We start from the raw sequence: 15899 nt of genomic DNA, 5'->3' as shown, positions 1-15899 counted from the left end.
TGTCTGACTTCAGCTCAGGTCATGATTTCAGGGCTCGTGAATTTGAGCCCCGCATCAGGCTCCGTGCTGACTGCTCGGAGCCTGGAGCCTGCTTCAGATTCTGTGTCTCCCTCTTTCTCTGCCCCTCCCCCACTCATGTTCTGTCTCTCTCTCTCTCTCTCTCTCTCTCTCAAAAATAAATTAAAAAAAATTAAAAAAAAAAGAAAACATGTCAGACTAAACAGCTTTAAAAAATAAAGCAAGCAAGCAAGCAAGCAAAGACTATATGCTACTTATATGAGGTACACAGAGTGACCAAATTCATAGAGACAGAAAGCAGCATGGTAGTTATTAATCTGCTATTTGGGGACAAATAAATGCCCTTTTCCCTGGCCTCTTATTATATAAGTATTTGTTGGAGATTAATGAAGTTGGAAAAAAAAAAACCATATTAAATAAGTGTTTATTATGAACACAACCTTCAAAATACTTGCAGTAATGTGATTTGTGTGTGTGCTTGTGTGTGTATGTATACACCTACATATAATACACAAACTTACAAATACCAAATTTCATTTTTAAAAGCTGGGTAATGGGAGTGAGAACAAAAATGAGCAAAACAGTTTTGGGGACATCTGTGTTTTCATTCTGGGAAACTCTGTAGGAACATGAGCAATAAGAGATTCAAGTTAGCATTCAAGACCAACAGACAACATTTTTTACAGCTTTGTGACAGATATTGGTCAACCACAAAAGCAGTCTCCCCCAGACAGCACATTCCACAGACAGGATAGCTATGACAAAAATGAACTACAACTTTAAAACCACCAATAAGAAACCAAGAAGAAGCCACTGTTTTTAGCCAAGTATCCTGAATTGACAGCATGATTAATTGATCACAAACTACAGCATGTTGGAAGCAAGCTACTGTATAAAGAAACCTGCTTTATGAAATATAAGCATAACAACAATTAAGGCAATTTATCCAGTAATGCATCTTTTACTCCACCTTTAAAAACAGGAGCACTTGGTAAACACATGCAAAAAAAAGTGCTTGTTCAAAAGAAGTGGGAGATGAAAGTTGTCAGGAGATGGGAAATCAAGACAAATAAGGTCTTTAAATTTTTTGATATTTATTTTTTTCTAAAAATCAATACATATCATTTCCTAAAAAACAGAAATGTAGAAAAACATCACATTGACTGTTCTTCAAACAAAACACAATTACTAAGCATTTTTAACCTACTTGTAAATCACACACTCTATGTAAACTTTTTAACTTATCCCATACAATTAATCATATTGTGTATTTTCTCATATTGCTACAGTCTCATAACTAATTTTTAATGAATATATAATACTCCATTAGGGAAATATAGATCTTGTGCATGTTGCCCTTCACTTAGTCCCTAGTCCTTCTACAGATTCAATTTCTGTTATGTTTCTTGTATATCTTATCATTCCAGATATTTCCACACATACAAGCAGGTGAATGTGTGTATGTGATGATAGCATACTTTAACAAACTTTTCCCCCTTGTGTCATTTCCTTATTTAAAATGTGTCATTGGAAATCATTCTTTATTACTGCATAACATCTGCCTTATTTTTATTTTTTAAATTGTGGTAAAATATACAAAACATAAAATTTACCAGCTTAACCATTTTAAAATGTGCAGTACAGTAGTGTTAAGTAGATTCACATTGTTGTGGGACCAACCTCTAGAACTTTTTCTTTTTACAAAACTGAAATTCTGTACCCATTAATCAATCAACCCCATTCTCCTTTCCCAGCCCCTGACAACCATTATTCTATTTTCTGTTTCTATGAATTTGACCACATTAGACCCTATATAAGTGGATTGATACAGTATTTGTCTTTTTGTGTCTGGTTATTTCCCTTAGCATGTCTTCAAGGTTTATCTATCATGTGTCAGAACTGTCTTCCTTTTTATAGTTGACTAATATTTCAGTGTGTATACACCCGTTTTGTTTATCCATTCATCTTTCAATGGACATTGAAACCTTGAAACACTGGGTTGTTTCCACCTTTGACTATTGTGAATAATGCTATGAACATGCATGTACAGATACTCTCCAAGATCTCGCTTTACGTTCTCTTGAACATATACACACCGAAGGGGGATTGCTGGATCATGGGATAACTCAATTTTTAATTTTTTGATGAGCCACCATAGTGTTTTCCACAGTGGCTGCACACCATTTTACATTCCTAGCAATAACACACAGAGTTCCGATTTTTCTACATCTTTGCCAACACTTGTTGATAATAGTCATCCTAATGGGGTGAGGTGGTATCTCATTATGGTTTGATTTGCATTTTCTTAATGATTAGCGTTGTTGAGCATCTTTTCATGTACTTGTTAGCCATTCTTATTTTAAGAGCTGAATATTATTGTATATAGAAACTATAATTTTTAAAATTAATATCCTGGTTAATAAACTGTCTCAGTTGCTCTTAAAAACAAAACTGCAATGACTCTCCTTTTACATTCTTCTGGTTTCCATTTAAAAAACCTTTCATTATGGAATTTCAAATATACACTAAAGTAGGCAAACTAATATGAAGAACTCCATGTACCAATGACCCAGTTTCAACAATTACCAACTTCTGGCCAGTTTTGTTTCACTGACATTCTTACCTATATCCCTCACCCCCCCTTTTATTTTAAAGAAAATCCCAGTCATTTTATCATTTAGTTTATAATTAGTTCCCCTTGTATCTTTAAAACTTGTACAGAGTTTTTATGTGCACACAATACATTTGTAAGATAAAGTCCAAAATGTGGATTTTCTGGGTCAAAGTGGAGCTGAATTTTACATTGTGATAGATATTGCTAACTTGTCCTCAGTAAAAATTGTGTAGATTTATTCTTCCATCATCAGTAAATCAAAGTACCTGTGCTCCCTATATTCTCATCAGAACAGCATATTGTCAAACTTTAATTTTTGCCTTTATGTGAAATTTTTTTTAACATTTTAATTATGACATTGGATACCTTCTTGTACTTTTAAAAGTCATTTCTATTTCTTTTCCTGTGGAAACCTGTGTATATACCTTGTCTATTTTTCTGAGTGGTTGAACGTTTTCTTACTGACTCCTTTTGTAATAAGGAAATTAGACCTTTTTTGGTTGCTATTTCTCATATTTGTTTGCTATGTAGAAATTTTAATATTCCTATTTGGTCACATTTATTCATCTTTAATTTTAGGACTTCTGGGGTTTGTATCCTGTTTGGAAAGTATCTCTCCAGAGCAACCTTAATTTTTTTTCCTGTGTTTTCTTCTAATATTTTAATATGCTCCCCCTTTTTACATGTGAACCCTTGCTCTGTTTAGAATTTTGATATAAGATCAAAGTCATCCAGTGACCACTCCGCACATATACAGGCTGGTGGGGCACATGGTTATAAGACCTGATATCCTGAAGAGATCATGTATATTTGTGCTGTGTAACCTATATTACATCCTTGATAGAGTTCAGGTTTTGGTGGAGGTAATAAGCAAAGAGGATGAGAACCAGCAAGAGAAGAAACAATGCAGAGACAAGACCATCTCAAAAAAGATTAACTTTCCCAAATTCACCATTTGTCAGCGCTGTGAAATCCTAGAGGGCACCCCAGAACGTGCCAGGCTTCGTGAACAGGGATTCAGTACTGGCTAATGCAGAGAAGGACCGCTCCGAGAGTCTGGGGAGCTTACTTCATTCACCTTCTTACGGAGTCTCCTCGGGACCCCTCACGATGGGGTGGAACTCCAACACTCTGGGCCCAAAGTCTTCGGGCAGAGCCACGCGGTCCGTCAGCCCAGCCAGAGGTGTCTCGAAGAAGGAAAACCTAACAGTTCCTCCGCTCGCGGGGTGACAGCGTCACCCCAGAGGAGCAGCAGGCCAGTCCCACTACGTCCAGCGTAAGCCTGGAGCTCTGGGGAAGCCGCAGTCTGGCCCTAGGGCCTTTTTCTCCACCACCCAGGGTTGGTCTCGGGCGCGTGCCTCGGGGCGGAGCTGGGGGGGAGAGATCGGGCAGGGGCGGAGCTGAGGCGGAGCTGAGGCGGAGCTGGAAGCGGGGGCTGTGACGGTAGGGCGGGACTGGGCGGTGCCGAGACGCGGGATGGAGCGCGGGGGGGGGGGGGGGGGGGGGGGTGGGGGGGGGGGGGAGGTGGGACTGGGCGGGGCCTAGATGCGGGGGCGTATTGGGGGCGGGGCCATCCGGGGCGGTGCTGGGAGCGGATCGGCGCCGGAGTGTGGGGTGGGCAGTGCTAAAGTTAGCGAGGTGGGGCCGAGGACCGGCCGGAGGCAGGACGAGGCCCCGGAAGGGAAGGAGTTGGAGGCGGAGCCAGACGGGGTGGGCGGGGGACCAGGCGGGGAGCCGGGCCGAGGACCGGCCAAGGAGGGCGGGGCCGGCGGGGCGGGGCTAGGGCGGGGAAGAGGCAGCGTTTCGCCGCGCCGCGGGCCGGGTCCCCGCGCCCACCTCTCCTGGACCCTGTCCCGCGCGCGCCCCCGCGCGGCACGCCCAGCCATTTGCCGGCTGCGGGCCGGAGGCGGCGGCGGCCTCCCCCCCCTTGCTGGCCTCTCCTTCCTGCTTGCGGCCCGCCCGCCAGCCCGCCAGCAGCCGGCCGAAGCGCGAGGGAGGAGACGGCGGTCGGAGCTGCGCCGGCAGCCAAAGTGCAGAGGGACAACGGCCAACTGCGAAGAGATGCTGGGCGTGGCGGCAGGAATGACCAACAGGTAAGGGCCGGGTCCTGCCGGGGCCGCCCTGCGCTCGGCACCCGCCACGTCGGCAGCGGACCGCTTCCCCGGCCTTCCCGCGGGCCTGCGCGCCGGCCGGGGGCGGGCGGCCTCTCTCCCCGCGCTCCGGCCTCGGCCCGAGCCGCTCGGTGGCCGCGGATCCCAGCGCGGAGTGCGGTAGCGTCCCCGGTCTCCCGCAGCCACGCTTCCGCGCTGCCCCCTGGGGCGCTCAGACCAGGGCTGGCGGCCGCTCATGAGAGGTTCCACTAGTTATTGGTGACGTGTCCAATATCGCCTAAGCCCTTCGAGGGCTTAGCGCAGCAGCCCACAGCAGATGCTTGTTGACTGAATAATTCATATCCCAGAGGTTCGAGCACGTATATAGACCAGCGACTCTCAAACGTCTTGGTCTTAGCACGCATTTTAAAAATAAGAACTTTTTGCTTGTGATGGTTATTCCTGTAGGTATTTACTGGATTAGAAGTGAAATCTGAGGCATTTAAAAATGTTTAATTCATTAGAGAAACAGTTAATTCGTGATATGTTAACAGACATAACACATTTTTATGAAAATAATCATTTTCCTAAACAAAAAAATCAGTGCGACGAGTGGTGTTCTTTTACATTTTGCAAATCTCTTAAATGTCTGCCATAGTAGGACAACTAGAGTTTCCTAAATGCATTGCATTCAGTCTACTGCGATGTGTTTTGGTTGAAAACCTGTGTGAAGAAAATCTGGTCTTACACAAATATGTCGTTGGAAAAGGGAGAAGTGTTTTAATACCTTTTTCAGATAATTTGTGGATATTTTTTGCTGCTACCCCCAATGGTAGATTCGTTTGGAAGTGGAATCTGAAACCTTACCATGAGCTTTTCACACTCTGTTAGGTTAAAATTCATTGGTCTGTCTTGCAGTTTGAATGGACTTGTTACCCATTGTAACATCATATGTTGGTCATTTGGAAAATGTTGGTTCATAGAGTTAGGCACATCTTCCAAATGCTGACACATTTCATTGTACTATACTACGGATAAATTTGTTAATATTACCACTGATTTCATTAGAAATCTAAGTATGAGAACATGCCAAGCTCAAGGTGGTGGCAACAAGTTTCCACCATTCGGAATTTCAGTTGAAAGTTTGATTTTATTATTGGCAGGAAACTACTGTCAGTTGTTTTCCTCAAAGTGAGAGGCTCACTTTTTTGAGCCTCAGGAAATGTCTGCCAAGTACCAGTCTAAAAACCATAGTTTATCACTTATTATTTCCAGTAAAAATGGTATATCCTGAAGAACATTTAATTCACCTCATCACTCAGGGACACATGTGCTTTTCCTGGAGACAGCCACCTTACTTTGGTATGCAGCAGAACTGCTGTATGCATACCTCCCTTTTCATCACAAGTAACAAGAAAGTCAAGATTTAATAACATTAATAATTTGTACCACTTCATCAAGGACATTTTTTCGTTTTTTGAAAAATTAACTGAATATCAAGTCGATACAAAATTTAAAAGATATGTAAGATATAAAGAATAATGATACAGTGGATACACAGTATAAAAAACATAAACTGTTTCCTTTTAAGGCCCTTGAACACCTTCCTGATCTAGCATCCCTCCTTGATCCCATCCCCTTCCCATCTTGAATTTGCTATTAGCAATACTTTTTTTTTTTTTTTTTTTTTTGGTATTAAGTACATTCATGTTGTTGGATGACCATCACCACCACCCATGCATCTCTGGAATTCTTTCATTTTACAAAACTGAAACTCTGTACCCATTAAACAACAACTTTCTTTTCCTCCCTCCCTATCAACCCCTGGTAACTCCTATTCTGATTTTGTCTCTGATTTTGATGATTCCAGGTACCTCATATACGTGGAATCAATTATATACAGTGTTTGTCTTTCTGTGATTGGCTTATTTCATTCACTTGGCATAATATGCTCAAGGTTCATCCATGTTCATCAGCATGTCAGAATTTCCTTGCTTTTTAGAGCTGAATAATATTCTGTTGTTTATAAGTACCATTCATTTGTTTTATAAGTACCATTCACTTGGCATAATATGCTCAAGGTTCATCCAAGTTCATCAGCATGTCAGAATTTCCTTGCTTTTTAGAGCTGAATAATATTCTGTTGTTTATAAGTACCATTCATTTGTTTTCTTTATCTGTTCATCTTTTGATGGTTACTTGGATTGCTGTATGTTTTACCTATTGTGAATAATGATGCTATGAACATAGGTATGCATTCTTTAATTGAAAAATTTTTAAGTTTATTTATTTATTTTGAGAGAAAGAGGGTGTGCGTGCATGTGTGCAGGTTGAGGAGGAGCAGAGAGAGAGAGAGAGAGAGAGAGAGAGAATCCCAAGCAGGCTCCATGCTGTCGTGCAGAGCTCCATGTGGGGCTCCATCTCACAAACTGCGAGATCATGACCTGAGTGGGGCTCGAAACCACAAAACTGGGAGATCATGACCTGAGCCAAAATCAAGAGTCAGACGCTTAACCCACAGAGCCACCCAGGTGCCCCTCTTTAATTGAAGTTTTTATAGTTTCACATACAGTTATAAAAAATAATTAAGAGAGATCCAGTGTATCCTTTACCCAGTTTCCCCCAATGATATTTTGCAAAATCGTAGTACAGTATCACAATCATGATATGATGGTAATACAATCCATCAGTTTTATTCAGATTTCCTAGTCATGTGTGTATGGGGGGTGGTGGTGGTGGGAGGGTGTGTATTTAGTTCTGTGTAATTTTATCACAGGTGGTGGTGCATGTGTCTATCACCACAGTCAAGAACTAGAACAATGGTTCCAGGATCACAAGGATCCCACGTGTTGCCATGTTATACCCACACCCACCTCCATGTTTCTTCCTCTTTCTTAAAGCCTGGAAACCACTCATCTGTTTAGCATTTCTAAAATGTTGTAATTTCAAAAATTTTATAGAAGCAAATCAGACATATATAACCTTTTGGGATTGCCTTTTATAAAATCCAGCTTAATTCCCTGGACATGCCTCCAAGCTGTAGTTCTTTGTTGTGGCTGAGTAGTACTCCATGGTATGGGTATGGGACAGTCTGTTCTCCAGTTGAAGGATCTTTGGGCTATTTCCAGGTGTGGACTGTTAATAAAGATACTATGAACTGGTTTTATGTAGATAACAAGTTTTCCTTTCTCTGGGATAAATGTCCAAGAGTGTAGTTGCTGGATTGTATGGTAATTTCAGTTTTCACTTTCTAAGAAATTGATGGATTATTTCAAAGTGGCTGGAATTCAGTTGCACCACTAAGGGACCAGCTTTTATACCCACTTATACCCACTTTTGCTTTTGCGTTGTCAGTGAAAGTGTCAGTACAGTGCAAAAGGCTACAGCAACTTTTTTTGGAACTTCTTGGCACCATTATTAAGAGGGTTTTGATCTCCCAGACCTCTTGTAAAGGTCTTGGAGATTACCCCCCCACCCCCCACCCAGCCACCACCTCCTCCAGGGTTTTGAGATTACATTTTGAGAACCACTGTTAATGACATAATCCTAAATGATGAGGGAAGTGCAGATATTTTTAAAAGATATATAGAAAGATTTCTCTTAAAATATATATTAAAGGCTTGTTGTAGTGTGTGTGTTCTGGTTTTGGAAGTTTTTAGTGGGACTTACTAGCTAAGACTTGAAGAACCACTATGGAAAAAGCAGTTTTCTGCCCTTAAGGATTTTCAGGACAGGATGACTAGTGTTATGAAAAGGGAGAATGTCATGGCAGCGAGGGTCTTCCTAAAACTTCAGTGCTGTATGCCTGTTTGTTTGTATTGGTGAGGAAATTGGGCTCTTCACTTTTAAGAAAACTAATGAAAATTAGGTGGTGAAAAGATACCTTCAATTCTGGTTGTTCTGTGCCGTATGAGCTTAGAGACAACAATCCAACAGGAATGCTGTCTTGATTTTTTTTGTTTTATCATTGATCTGCAATGTTATATTAGTTTCAGGTGTACAACTAGTTATTGGACAATTCCATACATTACAAAGTGCATACGTTACAAATTGCTCACCACGGTAAATGCAGTTATCATGTCACCATACAGTGTTGTTACAGAATTATGGCTGTATTCCCTATGTTGTGATTTTATCACCTTGACTTAATTTATTTTAGAACTGGAAATCTGTAAATGCCCTTCACACTGTTTGCCCTGACCCCATCCCCTGCCACATCTCCCCCACCCCGTGACCACCAGTTTGTTCTCTGAGGCTGTTTGTGTTTTATATATTGTTTGTTCATTTTGTTTTTTAGATTCCACGTATTATCATTCCCATCCCTTTCCTTTTTGGTAGTCCCTTGAACTGTCTTCTGGAAAGCTCTTTCTCTTGCCCAATGTGGATATAGCACTTGAGCTTTCCTATCTTCCTAGAGAGGGCCTTTCTCTGCCCCTCCACTGGGTCAGAGAAACTTCAATAGCTATAGCAGATCTATAATGGGAGAGCAGAGCTTTGCTCTGAGAGTCTCTATTTTTAATAGTGTTGTGTTTGTTCTTCAGATAATCATTTAAATAAACCCCAGTGTAGGTCATGTTCTTAGTTAAGGTGCACTTAAATAGAAGACAAAACATCTCAGGCCATTTGCGATTTTAACATTTCTTGTAATTATGCTTTAAGCTGTGGTTTCCCACCCACAGGAGTATTATCTACATTACATGCTGGACTGTTGCCATGTTGTCTTCCAAAAACTTCAATTTTAAGATACTTGAGAAGCAAAGGCTGCTTCACCTGCTGCTACACACTGTGCATTCTACCCCACAGTGGTTTTATCTCCCCTCATACTGATATCATCTCATCTCTTTTATTTGATCTCATCAGACATTTCTACACTGGAGTTCACAGGGGGGAGAGGTGGAAGCATTTTCCTGCATATTTCTTTTTTTTTTTTTCCTTCATGTTGGAGCCTGTTTGGAGTTTGATGAGTCCACAAGGACATTTAACATAAGGGTTGGGAAGTTACAGATAGTCAGGCTCTGAATAGTGTGTTCTGTGTAGGGTAGGTAAAAGGGTGCTAGCAATTGAGTTCGAATGCTGACAGATATGTTGGGGGGGGGAGACACCTGAAGTCTGGGGTCTTAACAGGATGTCTGAGGGTCATGTATGATAAAGTGATAAAAACAGATAAAAACTGTTTGCAAAAATGTGTATATACACACACACATACTCTGTGTATAAAAATGCAATCATAGTTGTACTGTTTGGCAATTGCCTTTTTTAAAGGATATTTTTTAAATTTTAGTAAAATACATGTAACAAAATGTACCATCTTATTCATTGTTCAGTGTACAATTCAGTGGCATTAAGTACATTCACATTGGGGTACGACCATCACCACTGTCCATCTCCAGAACTTTCCTCATTATCCCAAACTGAAAACTCTAGCCCATTAAACAGTATTGCCCCAATGTGGGAATAAGCTAGGAATTCCCTGAGCTTGCACCCATGGGTTAGGAAGGCATAAAGAAATAGAAGCCATAGGATATACACACCCAAGTTGGGTAAATAAGATTAGGTAAACGGGGCAAAGTCCCCCAGAATAGGTAAAGTGGGGCAGAGGTTCTCAGTATAGACAAAGGTATAGAATAGGGAACCTCAGGATGCAAACATCCAAGATGAGGTAAACAAGATTAGGTATTCAGGGTGGAATGCCCCCCAATTTAGTAATAGCTGAAAGCTGCTTTCACAGAAGGAAGGACCAAATTAGGTAAACAGGTAAATAGGGCAGTGGACCTCAGCAGAGTGAAGTTGCCCAGAGGGGAGCTAATTAGCAAAAGAAAGGTGCCTTGTTGACCCTGAGATAGCATGCTTTGTCTTTCTTGTCCCCTAGGCCAGTTTAGGTAAACAGAGGTGGGGCCTTATGTCTGCTGTAAACAACCTTCTGCCTGGCACCAGGATTTTGTTTTGTATTGACCCAAACCCCTAATCCCGCATATCTTTCAAACCCCCTTTCCCCCATGCCCTTGAGTAATGTTCACAGATTCATGGTCTCTTTGTGCACACCCATCACCACATTTGTAAGCCTTCTGATCCCAATAAAACGGAGCAACGACCCTTACTTGGGGCTCTTGTCTTCTCCTGGATGTTAGCATCTCTCGCATTTTTAATCCTGCATCCCACTTTCTGCTGGACAAGAAAGAACTCCAGACCCAGAGTCTATGACACCCCTTCCTTGCAGTTATTTTTTCTAACTTAATAAGCTGTCTTACAGGTTTTCCTGTGTGGGCATATCTAGATCTACTGTAAGTTTAACTTAGATCGGCTGTGTATAGTAGTTCAAAGTATGCATGTGATGTGACTTACATAACCAGCCCTTGATAGACATTTCAGTTCCAGATTTTTGTTATTACAAGGCCCTTTGAACATCTGTGCCAGTGCTTCCATAGGAGATACCTCAGGGTAGAGTGATGTGTGCATGGATGGTTGGACCCATGTTCCAGTCCCACTTCTGTCCCTTCATGGCTCTGTGGCCTTACCCGGTTAAGCTCTTTAAGCTTATTTCCTTAATTTATGAAGTAATATCTATCTCAGAGAATCATTGTGAGCATTAAATATAATGGCAAATATAAAGATTTCTGAAAGATACAAATGTAGTTGTTAGTAATTGTTGCCCCTGGAGAGGCAGTCTAGGAATCTAAGGAATTTAGGAATCTAGAATGAGAGGGGAATTTTTTTACTATGTGCCTTTTCGTACGGTTTGATTTTTTTAAAAATCTTTTTTAATGTTTACTTTTTATTTCTTTGATAGCACAAGCAGGAATGGGTCAGAGAGAGGGAGACAGAGGATATGAAGTGGGTTCTGTGCTGACAGCAGTGAGCCTGATATGGGACTTAAACTCACAAACCATGAGATCATGACCTGAGCTGAAGTCAGACGTTCAACTGACTGAGCTACCTAGGCACCCTGTTTTGATTTTTTTTAACCTTGTGCATGTAAATTTTTTAATGGGTCTGACTTCATGCCAGGGAACATAGTAGGTGTTCAGTTAATAGTTAACTGTAGTTGTTGATGTTGATTTTTTCCTATCATCCTGGTTGTTTTTTTCCAAGCTTACAACTTCTGACCTCACTGTCTGTTAATGCATTGATTCAGTCCTTTGTGATTTCTTCCTTTCCTTTACTTCCTGTACCCACATTCTTGCTGAGTTCCTACCTTAGAATTTTTTTTTTTATCCATATTTCTTTCTCATTCCTTTCTTACTAACTTTTCTACCCTCGTCCTGATTACCTTTCAAGTGAGTGTAAGAAAACAATATTAAGGCTGGGGAAGACTTAGAGAATGCGAAATAAAATATATATGCATATTAAACATTGAGGTGGAACACATAATTTTGTGTGTTCCTGTTTGTCATTTAAATGTTGATAAAGTACAGATTCTTTTAAAAGTGTTATGAGATTTGTGGTAGCATTTTTGTACTGTATGCTTTCTGTTAGCATATACTGAAAACACAATTACAGTAACATGAAGATCTAAGAAATTTGCCTAGCATTTAAAAAATGTTTTCATGTGGGAAAAAGAATCTACTAAACTGATGTATTCAATGCTTTTGTGGCCTACTATAGTAGTCCACTAAACTGTTCCTTTATTTTTATAGGTCAGGAGTTGGATAGAGAGGTAATTTTATTTATCTCTGTTCAAGGCCCAGAATGAGTGGCTCTAGTGCTTAGGACTAGACCCCAAACTTTGAAGATAGTGTGGAGTCCTCTCTGCTGTGCTACATTAGTTTGTTCTATTACTGCATTCAAATTGCACTGTTAATAGTTTGTTACATATATATTTTATCTTCCTATCTATATTGTAAATGCCTTGAAGGCTGAGCCTTTTATCTATCTGAGCCCATTAACATAGTGATTCTGGAAATGTCCAAATGAATTATTAAATGTTGCCTTAGAATTGTTCTGTCACAGAGGTCCTGGATGTCACTCTTTTTTTCAGGTGGATTCCTTTGTGAAATGTGTTTTTTGGGGCATGGGATTCCGTAGGCACACATGATGGTGATTGTATTTGTTCATTCCCAGAACCTTAGTCTTTTTACCCACACATGTCCACTGCCCTCACATGGCATAGTCTGAGAGTTTCCTTCCTATCGATAGGCTTCTTTACTGATATATCAGTTAAGTGACAAATATACCAGCTGCTTAAACAGATTGTAAATTATTTCTCATTGTAGTGTAGTAGTTGTTGGTTTTGTTTTTGTGTGTTTTTTTGTTTTAAAGCTGGACGCACTGCTATTCCGTATGGAATCTGCCTTACTAATATAATATGGAAGAGAGGGGATGCAGTTGCTGCCCTCTGCCACAGCTGGTGTTCCTTCTTCTCAATTCAGTAGATTCCACAGATTTTTTAATATATAAGGTATAGTGCACATACAGCGTGGGGATTGAAAAGGCAAATAAGACATGGTGTCAACTCTAGAGTGTCTTCCAGTTTGACTATTCTGTCATTCATGTTGGCTCCAGATTTTCCTGCAGCACCACTTGGTCATATTACTCCACTTTTCAGAATATCGAGAAGGCTTTTTATTGCCTATCTCAAAGTCCAACTCTCGAGCCTAAAGTTTAAGGCTCTTTGTGGTCTGGCCCCAGCCTGTCTTATAGCCTTGTCACACACTGTTCCCTTAGTCTGTGTTTCACTAAACTCTCACCTACTTGCCATTTTCTGAAAACATCTAGTGTTTCCCGTCCCTGTGTCTTTGTTCATACTATTCCTTTTGGGCCAGAAAACGTATTCTCCTGTGTCCTTTTGGCACTTGGGACAAAATTGCCACTTCTCTCATGAAGATATGAATTTCTGGAACATTTATTGAGCCCTTGTTGTGTGCTTGGGGAATTAGGCATTCAGAGCTTGTGTTTGTCCTCTGAAAGCATTTAGACTTTTTTGGTAGTTATCAGCTTCTGTTTGTGTTATACTTGTTTGTGTATAGTGTCTAACTTTTTCTGCCAAATTGTGATCTCTGAATCTAAAGGAATGTCTTAATCAAAATTTGTTAATGGTCCAAAGAAAAAACAAACTAGATTTAAATCAACTTTATTTCTCCTTTATTTCTTCATTTGTTAGTGAATGGAAAATTCAGTGCTGGTTCTGCTTAGTGCCTGTGACACCATTGAATAAACCCATCACACTTTGAGTAAAACCACATAGCTTTCACATTTGGTTTAACTTACTCTTCAGTATAGTGTATATAGTGGTGGAGACCCAGCACCCATGAAACATTAGGAAGAAATTCAAATGATGTTTAGTCATCCATGTTTATTTAGATAATTTCGTTTCATTGTCAGTCCACTGACAAAGCTTTTGAAAGCTTTCTTAGTGATAACCACCTTTTATTAATTACCTACTTCGACAAAAAAGTACTTTAAAGATGTTGAACATTTATGTAACAAATTTTACCTTCACAGTCACATCGTGAGGTAGAGTTTTTTTATGCCCACTTTTACAGATGAGTGATCTAAACTCAAGAGATGAAGAACTCACCAAGTTCCACATTCATGACAGAGCCGGGGTTCACCTGTGTCTCCTCCATTTGCTTCAGTATTCAGTAGGTCAGAGCTCTCTACTTTGCCTGTATTTCAATCTTTCTCTTATCTTCGCGTGCCAGCCAGCCTATCCAGTTTATTCCCCATTACTCTTTCTTTACATCATCTTATTGCCAGACATACAACAGTTCTTCTTTCTGAACTTGGTTTTTTCCTTTTTTGTGAGGCAGAGAGTTCCAATCTTGTGCTCAAGGCCCAGCTTAAACTTGAAGATGGTTTCCCTGCTGCTTCAACCTCTTGTTAGTCTTTTCTTTCTTGGCCTCCTAGAGAACATATTGGATAAGATTAAGTTATTTACTAAAATTTAGTGTGTGGATACTTGTGTGCAACACACAAGTGACTCCTATGTTAAGTTTGAACTCTTGGCTATCTATGCTTGTATATACTAAGTATATTTATAATTTGGGAAGATAGTTCCAATTCAGTGTGCATTCATTTGTGTATGCCGTGGAGCATATTATAATATAGTGAGGGATTACATTTATCTACTTGGTATTGCATCTCATATGTGTATACAGGTATCATAGGAGAAGTTTTAAAAAGTCTTTTAGAAATTTAAAGGAGGAAACGATCATTTGTCACCTGTTTATAGACTTACTGTTATTTATTTAAGATGTGGGGATCAGTCAAATGTTTATTGAGATCTCTTTGGAGGTAGAGACATATCGGTCATGGCAGTGTTGAACCAGGGGCTGCTTTATTTGGAACATTGTAGGGGAGATTCGTGACTCTCAGTCTCAATACATGGGCCACAGACCAACAGCGTGGGGGGATCATACTAACTGCAGATTGCTCACCCTCTTCCCGTACTTCTTGGGGGAAAATGTCATGAAATCTGTACTTTTAAATTTTTTGTTATGGAGAATTTCAGACATTTACAAAACTGGAGGGATTAATGTATCCCCATGTGCTACCACTCAGCTTCACTAATTATTGACTGATGGTAAATCTTTGAGGGCCAATCTTTTTCATTCCTCTCTTTCCTATGGCATATCACAAAGATTTTAATATGTATCCTTAAAAGATAAGGACTCTTCTAATAAAACTTTTTAAATGTCACTACAACATCATTATCACACCTGAAAAATATTACTAACAATTCCTTGGTATCATCAACTACTCAGTTAAACTTTCCATTTATTTCAGATATCCATTTTATTTTATAGGTATTCTGAATTGGCATCTAAGTAAGGTTTATGTGTTTTGGTAGCTTGCTAAATCTGTTCATCAGATCCCAGCAGCATACTAATTCTCTGGGTTTTAACGTATATATTCCAGACTTGGAGCTGAAGAATCTGGCAGTCTGGAAATGCCAACAGATCAGATCAAAAAGCCACAACAAAGGGCTGCTCTCTGTAGCCAAAAGACCAGGAGAGAGACAGTCTAACACGATATAAAATATCTAGACAGCATATGCTGTACTCCAATCAAACACCCAGAAAAAACTGTGGCCACACCACTACTCATGCCAGCAGAGTTTCAAGGGGGAGACTAGACTCACCAGGCTGGACCCAGGCACCCAAACACCTCTGTCATGGTGGGGTCAGTGAATGTCAAGGAATCAAGACTTTCATACTCACCAGCTGGTAATTACTGCCCCC

The 15899-nt window shown here is 40.4% G+C and overlaps 1 protein-coding gene across 1 annotated transcript in view; it reads left to right on the top strand.

Annotated features, from left to right (window-relative positions):
- The first annotated feature begins 4571 nt into the window (after positions 1–4571).
- Positions 4572–15899, top strand: part of LIMS1 (LIM zinc finger domain containing 1) — a 157011-nt gene continuing 145683 nt past the window's right edge. The window contains exon 1 of the mRNA XM_030310277.1: positions 4572–4725. Within this exon, the coding sequence (XP_030166137.1) occupies positions 4694–4725 (32 nt within the window). The 5' untranslated portion in view covers positions 4572–4693. The remainder of the gene's footprint in view (positions 4726–15899) is intronic.

This window comes from Lynx canadensis, chromosome A3 (genome assembly GCF_007474595.2).
Source record: "Lynx canadensis isolate LIC74 chromosome A3, mLynCan4.pri.v2, whole genome shotgun sequence".
Classification (NCBI taxonomy): domain Eukaryota; kingdom Metazoa; phylum Chordata; class Mammalia; order Carnivora; family Felidae; genus Lynx; species Lynx canadensis.
This window is presented reverse-complemented; position numbering and strand designations above follow the sequence as displayed.